Here is a 12,836-nt window from a genome sequence, read left to right as displayed (position 1 = left end):
GGCGCACACCGCGTGGTCGCTACCCATGAGGATAACAGAGTTGAGAAAAACGCAGGTAGTGGCAGAAAGATGCGACGTGCCGGGGTGGACGGTCACGCCGAGGACCAAGTGAGAAGGTTCAAGCTGAGCACGGAGCCACTACTACGATGGGTAACTCAAGAGTACGTCTCAGGGCAGCGCGAGCTGGAGGAGCGGGCAGAGGACAGGCGGGAAACGACCGACAGCGGCATGAGGACAGAAGCCAGCTGGGATGAGTTCTTAGGGATGATCGCCCGCCGAACTTTTTAATTAAATACAGAGAGAGTTAGCAACCTAGCGATGCAAGTTAGCAGAATCGACACCGAGGGATGACGCAGGCAGCACCACGTCAGCAGCGGACCAGTTCGGCACAACAACCACCCATTGTAGTTGTCGTGTCCCTAGTCTTACTGCCTCAGTCCTCTTTTTGACTTGGATAGGATAGCGAAGAATGACTGCCTTGGTTTTACAGAGAAGGAAGGAAGCTTTGTTGGAATTTCAATCAATAAAAAGGAATGCGCGCGCGTGTTTGCGCGCGCGTGTTTGTATCGCACACATCTGGCTTATTTCTTGCTGCTGTAGTATTCCTTAACCCGAGGGTCCCCTACGACTGCTTCATAGGTTTTATAAATTCTCTTGTATTGTGTAGCATCAATATCCGGGCATCGATCCACAATCATTTTGACAAAAGAGTAGATTGCCAAATCCACGTAAGTCATGCCCTTGCCGTCCACCCAGCCTTCGCTTGACTGTCTGCTACCAATCACTTTGTCCGCAGCGGCTAGGCGCTCACGTGCGTTCTTCAGATTCTCCTCTTTGTCTCCCCTGTTGTACACGATGCTAGTGACGTCCCGGTGGGCATCAGACATAACACTATAGGCTTGTTCGCACACCGCCAGCTGCGTGAAGTCAGTAGGAACCATTCCCGACTTGGAGGCAGCGTACATCAGAATGGCCCTGCTTTCAGTCAGATAGCTCCCGTCATTAAACTGCAGCCAAGGCGCTTTACCACTCGGCGCTTGGGACTTGTACTCCTCAGCCCACTGCTCGGGCTTGAATCGGACATCCTCGAAGGGAATGCCCCCCAAGTAAAACGCGAGGCGAGTAGGCTCCGCCAATCCGGGTATGTCGAAATAGTAAAGCGTAGGACTAGACATTCAACAAACTTCACGACCTAATATTCTCAGAAAACAACACGTCATGTCCAGAGACAGCTCGAATCCACTCGTCTTTTAGAATTGTTGTGTCGAACGTCCGCTGCTGACGTGGTGCTGTCTGCGTCATACGAGGAGCCCTCGGTGTCGATTCTGCTAACTTGCATCGCTAGGTTGCTAACTCTCTCTGTATTTTAATAAAAAGCTTCGGCGGGCGAGACATAACAACTGAAAGCCGACCTTGCCCACTGACACACCAAGAATGCCTCACTTTGACCCGGTGTGTGCTGTGAGCGAACACCCCCACATCATCCCTTATGTTCACCAACTGCTGGGCACCAGTCATGTCTGGTTTCTCTACGGCACTTTCCCCTATGTGCTGAATTTACGTTCGAGATGGTCATAGCCTGTCGGGATCGCTCTGTGGTATACACGTCATCGCAGCCGCCATACTTTCACACACCAGTCACGTATCGGTCACACCATGCGGCTTCGCTCTTGTCGTCGCTTCGCTCTTGTCGTCGCTTCGCTCTTGTCGTCGGCGTCTGTGGTTCAGACTGTGTGGTTCACATAGTGGGTACGTGTCGCTCGAAGATAGGATTGCGGTGGAAGACACGTTGGGAACCAGCGTCTCTACGGAATTTGTGGAGGAAGGCGGTGGTGACTCGGAAGGCTTGTTCTGGTTCTTTACAGCGCAGACAGACTGGGTTGAGCAGGACGTGAAGCTCCCCTTTTCGGACAGCGAGGAAAACTTGGTCGTAGGATCCAACACAGATTCCTCGGCCTACCGTTTCCGTTGCACGTCTCAAGCATGAATCCAACTCTTTCGCCAACGAGTTATGAATTACCGGTGACAAACGGTATCTCTTTAGGATACTTTGCAGACTCAGTACCCGCCAACAAGAGCCTTCTCCGGCCTCCTCCCTGGACATTAACGACAACGCCTGTGCGGTCACCCCGTCATCTGTAGTCATCCCGTCCTCTTTCCCGGACGTCTCTGTAACCAACGTGTTCAAGGGGAGCTGTGACAAGGTAACGTCCACCGGCAGCACACACGTGTCTGCAGACATTTCGCGAGCCAGATTGAACACCCGCTCACCGGCCGTCCTCGTTAACTCCCCCCAATCCTCCAGGAGCTCGGACTCCCACAAGTCTTCACCTACTTCCGCCTCCGCCTCCAGATTCAGATTCAGAACCGGGCTGGGCCGACAGCGGTCGCACAACGGCGCCTCGCTCGGCACCGGGCTCGAGCTCCGGGCTTCACCTGCGGCTATTACCCTCGGGCCCAGGGTCTCGGGACCAGTAAAAGTCTCGGGCCAAATTGGGGTGTCGGTCCCAGCAGAGCTTCCACTAGGGCTGATGGTCCCCGGCCAAGTAGGGCTCGGGGTTCCGGTAGGGCTCATGATTCCGGTAGGGCTCACCGTTCCGGCAAGGGTCAAGGTTCCGGGCCGAGCAGGGGTCATTTCCTGAGTAGGGGTAGGGGCCATTTCCTGAGCAAGGCTAGGGGTCATTTCCTGAGTAGGGGAAGCGGTCATTTCCTGAGTAGGGGAAGCGGTCATTTCCTGAGTAGGGGTAGGGGCCATTTCCTGAGTGGGGGAAAGGGTCCCGGAAGGTATCCTTAGCCTGTTGGATGGTATCCTTAGCCTGTTGGATGAAAGGATTCCGTAGGAGGTCATTTTGTTGATGAAGGCCATGCTGACGGAAGCCATGCTGCCGAAGGGTCTACTGCCGAAGGGCATGCTACCGAGGAGGGACATGACACTGCCGGCTAGACTGGAGCCTGATGACGAGGTAGTCGGGGCAGATTTAACAGCAAGAGCACCAGCAGCATCTCTGGTCAAGACGGGACGACACTCGGTGGCCCAGAACTGCTGTTTAAAAGCACCTTCAGGGTCCTCCACACAGTAAGCAGCCAATAATCGGGAACGTAACGCAGTCAATGAATCAGCAGACGACTCCAACAACTCTGACATACCCTCCACACAACACTTACGAGCCAATTGTAAGAACACCAATCGCAGCAATTCCGCACGTCCACGTTCCGATATCGGGCGCCCTTGTCGCCGTAGATCTATCGCTCTGGCCCATCGGTTCCATCGAGCCACAATCGCCTTCCGCTGCATGCTGTGTCTTAGACTGCGCATCCTGTCTGGCGGTGGCAACGAGCCAGTGCTGCCTCTTCCGATTAAGTCTGTTGCGGTCGCGTCTGAGTCGACTTCTATGGGGTCTGTTTGGATCAGGTGGCCTTGGGGGACCGGTTCGCCTTGGGGGACCGGTTCGCCTTGGGGGACCGGTTCGCCTTGGGGGACCGGGTCACCTCTTACGTTCAGGTCAGTTTCGACATCTGTGCTGATGGAACCTGTGCTGACGGAATCTACACTTGCAGCGTCATCATTCCCGTGGAGGTAGGTCTCGACATCGCATTCACGTTCAACAGATTGGCCGGTAACGGGGTCCACGGTGACAGTGAGTGTCGGCCGATAGTTTCTATAATTGGGGTCCAAGCGAATACGGGGTCCTGCATCAGTTTTTCGGTACTGGATTTGGTCGCTCGAGCAGAGCACAACCCCCGGGTGTCGTTGCAGGCAATCCACGCATTGCAATGCCACGGCTAGAAACAGTCGCTGTGACAAACTACCTTCTGGCAACAGCTCAAGTCGCGCACAACCATGCGCACACTCCGGCAAACCTGCTTCTCCGAAATCTGTGCCGCCGAAGAAATGGACCGTTGTCCTCTTTTCGCAACCCGGTGTGCTCTGACAGTCCAGCACCCATCCACACATCCATGCCCACCCCGCGCCACTCACCACCAACTCCGCCCTGCAACCTTTCATAATTTATTCCTACTCCTCGGGTCGGTTTCCACCGCTCTGAGTCGCCACTCAGGGTGGGGCTGAGAACCTGGGTCCGCCTGCGTCGGCAAAAAGTCTAGCTAAAGTTGAGGCTACCGACAAAGACTATGCGACGTTCGCGCACGAAGGTGCGTGGTCGCGTCATGCCCTCTCCGGTGTAGCCGGTGATGCTGAAGGAAGTGTAGCCTTCTCCACCTGCGGCCAGGCCAGTTAAGTGGTTGCCGTTGACGCAAAAGATCGAAGTGTTCACGGTGCGTCCCATGCGCGTGATGCGCTGAACATCAGTACTGTAGATGCTAGCGGTGTGCCGGTAACCGTGTTCGGCCTTGACTGCGCACGCCACGGCTTCCTCGAAGCTGGGCACGGACACCACCGGTAGAATAGGCATCAGCAGTTCAGTGTACACGAAGGGGTGCCCGTCCTCGACGGGGGCGATGATTAACCGGGTTCTATCCTCTGCGTCCTTGGCCTCTGCGTCCTTGGCCTCTTCCTTGCCGAGGACAGTAGAGAGGATGTACTTTGCGCTCTGGCCGACGAACGGCACGTTCACTTGCCCGTGGGTGAAGGTCCCGGGGTGCTCCTTTAGCACCGCTTTTTCTAGAGTCTTTATTTCCTCACTGGTAGCGATGTACGCGCCGGCCTTGCGGAACTGCTCGAGCAGTTGGTCGTAGACCTGATTGACGACGAAGACTTCTTTTTCGTCAGAGCAGATCATGTTGTTGTCGAACGAGGCCCCTTCAACTATGGCCTTAGCGGCCTCTTTTAAGTCGGCGGTTTCATCCACGACCACGGGCGGGTTCCCAGGACCGGCGCAGAAACACTTCTTTCCCGACTTGAGGGCCGCCTTGACAACTGCGGGACCGCCAGTGACGAGATTAGCGGCGGTCTTGGGGTGGTTGAGTAGTAGCTGACCTGTCTCGATGGTGGGTTCAGCGATAGCACAAACTAAACTGTCAGGACCCCCATTTTTCTTCACAATCTCGTTCACAACCGCGACTACACGGTTTGTGCAACATACCGCCGCCGGGTGTGCATTAAAGACAATTCCATTACCACTACTGACCATACAAATCGTGTTGTGAATAATCGTCGCCGTGGGATTTGTCACTGGTGTTACCGCCCCTATTACTCCGTACGGCGCATACTCAATCAACGTCAAACCCTCGTCACCAGTCATAGACTTGCAACCCAGGTCCTCAGGGCCCGGGGTCTTCTCCGCAGACAACCTCTGCTTCACCACCTTGTCCATATAATCACCACGACCCGTCTCGCTGTAAGCCCACAACGCAAAATCCTCAGCCAACTCCCCACAAACTTCCCGGATCTCATTCACTATCGACCGCCGCACGCTCCACGGCTGAATCGCAAATGCCGTCTGTGCTGCCACACACGCCTCCACAGCCGCCTCCACCTCGCTATACAAACAACTCGACGACACACCAATCTCTTCCTTCGCCAACGTCTCCGGGTAACGCTTCAACCCCTTCTTCAACAAATCCGACGGAGCTGCCGCTGACAAAGCCATCTTCCAAAAACGCCTTTTTTACCAACACACTCTAACCCGAGACGGGCCAACCCAGAGACTGACAGACCCACAGACTGAATCGCACACAATCTTGTCACTAGACAGTTACCAACATTAAACAGAATTCTAGCTGCAACTGGTCGGAACCACGACCCACTTTTGTTCCGGTCTTCTAGGACCCAACGTCTGTCTATCTGTACGCGGCGTTCGGACCTAGGCTCACTAAACTGGCGGCAATTTCACCTGGGAGAACCATAACCGCCAAGCCTGTCGCCGCGTGCTATAGCCAGTGGCCTTACCGCGCTCGGCCGGATGAGGCCCGACTGGATGGGGCTCGGCTGGGTGGGACCTGGCTGGGTGAGATCTGGCTGGGTGAGGGGGTGAAGCCGCCTCCGAACTTGCGAATGCCTTGGAGCACCTTTCTCTTTTCGAGGTAGTCTTCGACAGCGCCGGTTTGCCACTGGTCGTCGAAGAAACGGACGGCGCGGCCTTGTTTGAAGAGGCCCATGCGCCAGCGGTGTTCGTCTGCCCAGAAGACGCCTTCGCCGTCCAGCTGGCCGTCTGCCCACTGGCCCTGGTACTTACGCCCGTCAGGCCAGAGAAGGGTGCCACGGCCCTGCATTTTGCCGTCGACGTAATCGCCTTCGTAGAATTTGCCATCAGGCCAGCGGAAGGAGCCCTGGCCGTTCTGCAGGTTGCGGTCCCACTGCCCCTGATATCGGCGGCCATCGCTCCATTCGTAGGTGCCAAAGCCTCGTAACTCGTTGTTCACGAAGTGCCCCTCGTAGCGGTCGCCATTCGGACTCTGCAACACACCCTCGCCCTGCTTCGCATTCGCCACGTACTCACCCACGTAAACCACACCGTCCCGTCCCACCTCGCGCCCACGGCCATGGCGCTTGTCTTCGGCAAACGACCCGCAGTAACGAGACCCGTCCGGGAAAAGATAAGTGCCGTAGCCGCTCGCCTTACCGCCGCGCAGCCGACCCCGGAACTCACCCCCGTCCGTCGCCCTAAACACCCCCACGCCGTCCGCCACGCCGTCCGCGAACTCTCCCACGTACTCACTCCCATCCGCGAAGCATAATTGACCCACGCCCTCCTGGATCCGCTGGTCAGCCGCCCATCCCCCACGGTACCGACTCCCATCCGACAACGTCACCCACTCCAAAGACTCCGACACCCGCAACTTGGCCTCCTGTCCCGCCAGCGGGTCCTCCGGGAATTCCGCCGCTGTCTCCGCTAACAACGCCGCTGCAGGCGATCCAGTCACCGGCTCAGTCGGCGACCCAGCCGCAGGCGGCGAGTAGGTCACGCTCGGCGGCTGATCACTTGGAGCCGGGGAGGAAGCCACAGTTGGCGGCTGCTCAGCCGCAGGTGGCTCGGGCGGATGTTCGGCCGCCTGCATCGTGGGACTCGTGGAGGGCGGCTCCTTGATCTCCACGCTGCTCGAAACGGTCTCGTTCATGGTGATCGAAATGCGAGGCTGCGGCGACGCATCCGATACTTGCGCAGCCAGCTGGTCACTCTTCACGGCGCTCAGCACCGCCGGGCGCGTGGCTTCAGACATCCGATGAGAGGCACACCCACACTTGTTACCCATTCTTGCTTCTGGTGCATTGGCAGCTGCGGTGGTGCTGCTTTTCAAAAATTGCCGGCACCCGCGCCTGAAAAAGGCGCCGCTCACTAACAAGCCCCACCGAGAGCATGGCATCGACCAAATCGGCGTCATGAGTCCCTCGCTCGGGTGAGTCGGTAATAGTTCCCAGCCAGTGGGCGTTAGTTCCCACACTCGGTCATTGTCGGCCTCAGTTATTGTCGGATTGCAGTCAGTCAAGTCAGCTTAGGAGTGCCGCTGACTCATGACGTGCAACACCTGAAAGGCGGCCCAAAACGCTTCTCGTTCCTCTTCAGAACCGAAGGCCAAGCACAGTTCGAGCTTCAGCAACGGGTCAGGGTCGCCCACTTCTTGGATCGGAGGCTCCTTCAGCGGGATACGCAGGCCGTACGGCGCGAAACTGGCGGACAGCTTCTCCGGCGTCCGTTGGCAAATGTCGAAGGGAACCACGTAACTCTTCTCCTCTGCGTGTTCGGTCAGCAAAATTCTGAACGCGCGAAGCGACTTATCTATCAGAAACATGGCGTTCGAACACGTCGCCGCTGGGTCATGCGCCGGCTGCCCATTCGAGGGCTCTGCCCTGCTTACGAACGTCGTTGGGATGCCCTGAACGCTTGCGGTTTTTATAAAGCGCTTTATGTCGCGAACCAGATAGTCCTTGCTCTCCCAGCGCCCCTCCTCTTCCTCCACGTGCTCCTCCTCGACCCTTCCTGTTGGGATATCACAGCAGCAACACAGCCACGCCGGCCACCAATAAGACATGTTGCACCAGCACCCATAAATGCGGCGCAAACACGCGTGTGCACGCAAATTGCGCTCACAAATTTGTTCCCTCGTACCAGATCCGAATGCATTCTGGCAGGTTTGAGTTCCATTTGATGGTGCCTTCTGCGGAAGTGGTCAGCATGGGCCCGTGAGTGGTTGAACATTCGCAGCCGGTGTATCCGAAGACCTTGGAATATTCCTTGGCAAAACTGAGCGTGTGCGAATGACAGGAGACTGCCGCGGGTTGGGCAATGGCGAAGACGCAGTTCTTCCTCCAAATGCTAGTCATGGAGACCCGGGCATCGAGGAGAAGCAGTTTTTCGACTGGCGCATTTAGCAAGCTCCATCCGTCGCCGAAGGTGATCAGGTTCCGGATGCCGCGTCCGCTGACGTTTCCGGAGCGCGCTAGATATTCCTTCAGTGTCGGACCGTTGCCGTGGACAATATAAACTTGTTTACCCTCGGGGTAATGCGCGGCCAGGGCGCGCGCAATGTGGTGCGCGGTGGCAGTCAAGTACGGTAGAGACATGTCCGAGTCGCCCACGACAACGAGCTCGTCAACCCAGCCAGGCTTCGCGCGCTGTTTCGAGGCCCACGAGACACTCGGCATCGACCAGGCTTCCTTCTGCGTAAGTCGCAGGCCGCAGCGGCTGCTGTACAGCCCGGAGCCTTGCAACGTCAGCAAACTCACCCAAGCTTGCGTACCCAGGTCCTCAACCAGGTACCGCACTCCTCGGAACTCAACCTGCTTCACAGCCACGCATTCGGAGCCCGAGATGGGCCGGCGTAACACCTCGCACCACACACGTACTGCGGCATCGGGTTGCCCACAAGACTCTGCGTGGATAAGCAGCTGGTCGGCCATCCGACCCCGTGGAGACTGACCTCCCTGGTTCGTACGGGAACTGGTGGGGAAACTATGGTAGTAGGCCAAGTCAACCGAGCCGTCCTGAGCCCAGCGCTGAAGCATTAAACTCAGCATCAACATCGGGCGCTGTCGGGCACAGTGCAGACGCATACAGGCCGCCGCCAAGTTGACTATCGTCTGGCTCAAAGGGGCATGCCACGAGCGAATAGTCACAGTTACGTCAGGTGTGGCCAAATTCCAGTTGCCGGAATCTACCACTCCTCGGGGAGTCGCCAGCCCCCCATGGGACGTCACCCCCCCTTGGGGAGACACCGACGCTCGGGGAGTCAGGGCCTCCAGTTTGTTCAGCAAGGGGGTCCGAATGTCTGTAGTGACGTGGTCCCTCGCCAGGAGCTTGAGGCCGGTCTGTGGCGAGGTCGTGCAGGCCTCGGGCGTATTGGCCTCCGTAGAGAGCGCAGTACACTCTCCTCCGTCTTGAGTCTTACCCCCTTGGCTTTTACCCGCGTGTCTTTTACGTCCTCGGCCTTTACGCCCTCGGCTCTCACTCCGATCTCTCCCCCCTTCGCTTCTACCCCCTTGACTTCTACCCCCTTCGCTTCTACCCCCTTGACTTCTACCCCCTTCGCTTCTACCCCGTTGGCCGTTACGCCCGGGACTCATATCGCATTCAGCCGCGTCCTGTGTTGTACTGACTTGTTCGGGCGCAGTGGGTGGCGTCCTGGGTCTGGATTTTGTACCGAGGTGTTTGGTAGTGACCTCGATCGTTCCGAGGTAGTTGGTAAGTGAGCTCCACATGGGGGGGTCGGCGAGTTTGCGGGTCAGGTCGCCACGGCCGCTGATGGCGAAGGTACCGCTGGCGATGGCCTCTGAGACGACGGTGTAGAGCGCGATGAGTTGCAGCAGGAAGATCGAAAGCTCGAGACAAGAAAAGTACTGTTTCAGCCAGATGAGTAGGACGACCAGACGTTGGACGTATGGCAGACAGGCCACCAGCCAGATGGCCAGGTACTTAGCCAGCGCATACACGAAGGTGGTCCTCTGCCAATACGAACTAAGTCGCGAACTGATGGTCGAATTGCGCACCGCCGATGCCCAGCCTTCGGTCCTGCTGTCGGCCCCCCCGTCGACCCCGGCTGTGCTTTCCGCAGAGGAGGAGGGGACTGCCCCGCCGAAAAGTCCATCTAGAAAGCCGGACGGGAAGGCGTAGAGCAGTCGTGGGTACGCGCTCTGAGGTAGGTCGGCCTCCTCTAGGTCTTCCATGTCCGCGGTCTGTGTGACGAACAGGCCCCGAGGGTGGCCTCTCCAGAAAGCCTTATCGAGTCCGACGAGGTTGAGCGCGGCGTCATTCAAGTTGTGCACGAGGGCGGCGAGGCTGTCGGGCCGCAGCAAGTGCCGGACTTCTTCGGGCGAGCCATTCTTGAGTCCGTTCTGGAGCAGTAGAGAGTCCACACTCTGCCCGTTGGCGGGTATCACGTCTGGCGCTAAACTGGGCGCCAGACTGGAGTCGTCATGGCCTCTGAAGGTGTCGACTGCGCGATGTCCCCAGTGGCGGGCAGAATGGGCAACTGAGTCGTAGGCAGCACCAAGGGACTTGGAGATAGTCGTTTCAGAAACGTCTTCATAGGCGGATCCGCCGTTCTTGAGTACCCACATGATGCCGACGAGAACAACGTCGAGAAGCGCGGCACATAAGACGTACAGCAACCAATGTCGAATCAGACGACGCAAAGGTCGGCGTGCAGGCGGAGTAGTCAGCAACTCCACCACGTGCCAACCAGCCGCGAAGACCGCCAGGTCCAGTAACAACCTCGGGTCCAACAGCACCGGCGCCAATGCAGCCGGCGACCGGGGCAACACAAAGTGTACACTTGCACCATAAGCGCACACGAAGGTACACATAACCAAGGCCACGTGCCCCCAATGCCAAAGCCATAACGGTCGGAATACCACACCCCGCTCCGGCTTCGGCAATCCCGCTACCTCGTACCCCTGTTCCAATACTTGCCGTAACACAGGCACCGCGACCTGCTCCTGCCGCGCGACTTCCCACCAAGCCGCTGAACGCGTCATTTTTTTCGATCGACCGACCGGCCGGCCCACGACTTCGGTCAGGGGTCGGGCTCTGGTCCAGCTCTGTCGGGGTCTGGATCTCGTGGCGGCGAGAAGGGTTCTGGAGCGAGACGGAGGGCGTTGAGTGTTTCTTCGGGGACGGGTTGGAAGAACTCGGGAGCGCGGTCCCAGGAGAGTGTCGTGACTCGCGCCTCCGGGTCGTGCAGCTCGTCGTGCAGCGTGGTGCGGAGTACCCTGGGCAGCGACGAGGGGCTGCTAGCTGTGGCGGAGTCCGCCGGGGGGCTGCGGGTGAGCCTGCGAGTGCCGAGGATGACGCTGTAGCCGTTGTCCAGGCTTTGGCTGTCGGGCGTGGAAAGCGAGACGTGGTCAATCGCCGGCGGTGCGGGCTGGAAATCCTGGCGGCACAGCGGACACTTGCGCTCGTTGCCGTTTTTGCCCTTGGCCGTCCACTGCTGGAAGCAGTGGAGGTGGAAAGCGTGTCCACAGAGCTCGCCCACCGCCGGCGGACAGTCCTCGCCTGGTGTGTGGCAAGTGGGGCAAGGGTACTCCTGTAGTTCCGTGCAGATGTGGCACGTGGGGTCTGCCGTTTCCCACCGCCAAAAGGCGATTGCACTAATTGCCTCGACTGAGACGTGTAAAATGCGTGACTCGAGCATGGCAGTAGATGTGTGACAATGGAAACAGACAAAGCCAAGCGGAGAAGCGATGGCCAAGCGGAGCAGATATGTCGTTGGAGGACAAAGTGAAGGTAGAAGTGGGGAGGTGCAAGTACACACGCGTGTGCACACAGCTGATCGATGCCCGCAGATGTCGCTTCCGCCGATGTTGATGCTGGGTCTATTCCGGAGAGCGAGTCTGCAGTCGCGGTTGCGCCAGCGTTGGTGTCAAGTGCGGACGTGGTGGTTCGAATGGAGTCAGATGTGGGAGTTGCTGCCCGACCAGCTCAGCGCCGTAGCATAGTGCAATCGATGGCGTACGTTCGTGAGCCGCGTTCGCCGAGTCCTACAGCGCGGAGACGACATCGTGGCCCGGTTACTCACCCGCCATTGACGGCATTCGAAGGGGAGCCAGCGGAGGCACACCGCAGTCATCGCGGCAGCGCATTGAACGTACTAATAGATGCCAGTGCATCGGTTGCAGCAGACGATCTATGTCTATTTCTGCGTAAGGCTAGACGCAAATTACGCGATGGAATATTTGTCACGGAGCTAAGATTAAGTCGAGTCAAAAGTCTTGGTACTGTACTCAAACAAAAGGACCCCGAGCTACGTTGTACAAAACATATGCGTCAGCTATATATTGGATTCCAACCAGAGTATCTAGAACTGACAACACAATATAGCATCGAAACAACTCTTCATCTTTCCGCCATTGATCAAATCAAATGCTCAGCCAAAGCAGAACCATTCCGAAGACACAAACAAGATAATGTTCTCAACGACAAATGTTGCCTACTCATCACCAGCTCAGCCGGCGACCAAATCTGTCTACTCTTCACAAATGAAGAAGATCGTAGACTTACACAATTCCACTTACGTGTTGAAAGGGCTGCCGTCGTACAACGCTACCAAGGAATCGAATCCGATTACCTCCAGCTACTCAAAGACAACCATATCAACGACGTCGGTCTTGCACGCTCCGTTCTAACACCGTCTTTGCCTCAAACACCCAACGCAAAGGCCAAAGCTAAAGCAAAAGCACAAACCTCACGGACTTAAGGGAATATCACGGAGGGGGGTTGTGGCCGGAGTGGACATGGCCCGAGGGGACATGGACCTAAGGGGTATGGCCGGAGGGGTATGGCCGGAGGGGACATGGACCTAAGGGGTATGGCCGGAGGGGACATGGACCTAAGGGGTATGGACGTCTCGGTCAAGACGGGCGTCACCATTTTTAATAGCAAGGCGAACCTCGCAGCTATTTTTCAAAGCAACAAACAAGAGCGTCAGTCATGTCCTGGGGGGGG

At 57.5% G+C, this 12,836-nt stretch overlaps 7 protein-coding genes across 7 annotated transcripts; 1 reads left to right on the top strand and 6 right to left on the bottom strand.

The window, feature by feature from the left end:
- Positions 1 to 581: 581 nt before the first annotated feature.
- On the bottom strand, positions 582 to 1,175 carry GNI_048930 (putative glutathione S-transferase; the record flags this gene model as incomplete). Its single annotated transcript, XM_011131354.1, has 1 exon — positions 582 to 1,175. One exon carries the CDS (start codon positions 1,173 to 1,175, stop codon positions 582 to 584), a length of 594 nt encoding a protein of 197 aa, XP_011129656.1.
- A 563-nt stretch (positions 1,176 to 1,738) lies between these two features.
- On the bottom strand, positions 1,739 to 4,006 carry GNI_048920 (hypothetical protein; the record flags this gene model as incomplete). The annotated part of the gene is made up of 1 exon (XM_011131353.1): positions 1,739 to 4,006. One exon carries the CDS (start codon positions 4,004 to 4,006, stop codon positions 1,739 to 1,741), a length of 2,268 nt encoding a protein of 755 aa, XP_011129655.1.
- Positions 4,007 to 4,100: 94 nt separating this feature from the next.
- GNI_048910 (aldehyde dehydrogenase) lies at positions 4,101 to 5,549 on the bottom strand (the record flags this gene model as incomplete). The annotated part of the gene is made up of 1 exon (XM_011131352.1): positions 4,101 to 5,549. The coding sequence occupies one exon, from the start codon at positions 5,547 to 5,549 to the stop codon at positions 4,101 to 4,103; it is 1,449 nt and encodes a 482-aa protein (XP_011129654.1).
- Positions 5,550 to 5,844: 295 nt separating this feature from the next.
- Positions 5,845 to 7,119, bottom strand: GNI_048900 (putative MORN repeat protein; the record flags this gene model as incomplete). The annotated part of the gene is made up of 1 exon (XM_011131351.1): positions 5,845 to 7,119. One exon carries the CDS (start codon positions 7,117 to 7,119, stop codon positions 5,845 to 5,847), a length of 1,275 nt encoding a protein of 424 aa, XP_011129653.1.
- Positions 7,120 to 9,144: 2,025 nt separating this feature from the next.
- On the bottom strand, positions 9,145 to 10,870 carry GNI_048890 (putative transmembrane protein; the record flags this gene model as incomplete). The annotated part of the gene is made up of 3 exons (XM_011131350.1): positions 9,145 to 9,165; positions 9,286 to 9,413; positions 9,448 to 10,870. The coding sequence occupies 3 exons, from the start codon at positions 10,868 to 10,870 to the stop codon at positions 9,145 to 9,147; spliced, it is 1,572 nt and encodes a 523-aa protein (XP_011129652.1).
- A 38-nt stretch (positions 10,871 to 10,908) lies between these two features.
- Positions 10,909 to 11,526, bottom strand: GNI_048880 (anaphase promoting complex subunit 11; the record flags this gene model as incomplete). Its single annotated transcript, XM_011131349.1, has 1 exon — positions 10,909 to 11,526. The coding sequence occupies one exon, from the start codon at positions 11,524 to 11,526 to the stop codon at positions 10,909 to 10,911; it is 618 nt and encodes a 205-aa protein (XP_011129651.1).
- A 312-nt stretch (positions 11,527 to 11,838) lies between these two features.
- GNI_048870 (hypothetical protein) lies at positions 11,839 to 12,588 on the top strand (the record flags this gene model as incomplete). Its single annotated transcript, XM_011131348.1, has 1 exon — positions 11,839 to 12,588. One exon carries the CDS (start codon positions 11,839 to 11,841, stop codon positions 12,586 to 12,588), a length of 750 nt encoding a protein of 249 aa, XP_011129650.1.
- Between the last annotated feature and the right edge of the window lie 248 nt (positions 12,589 to 12,836).

Source organism: Gregarina niphandrodes (genome assembly GCF_000223845.1).
Source record: "Gregarina niphandrodes unplaced genomic scaffold scaffold00006, whole genome shotgun sequence".
Taxonomy (NCBI): Eukaryota; Apicomplexa; class Conoidasida; order Eugregarinorida; family Gregarinidae; genus Gregarina; species Gregarina niphandrodes.
This window is presented reverse-complemented; position numbering and strand designations above follow the sequence as displayed.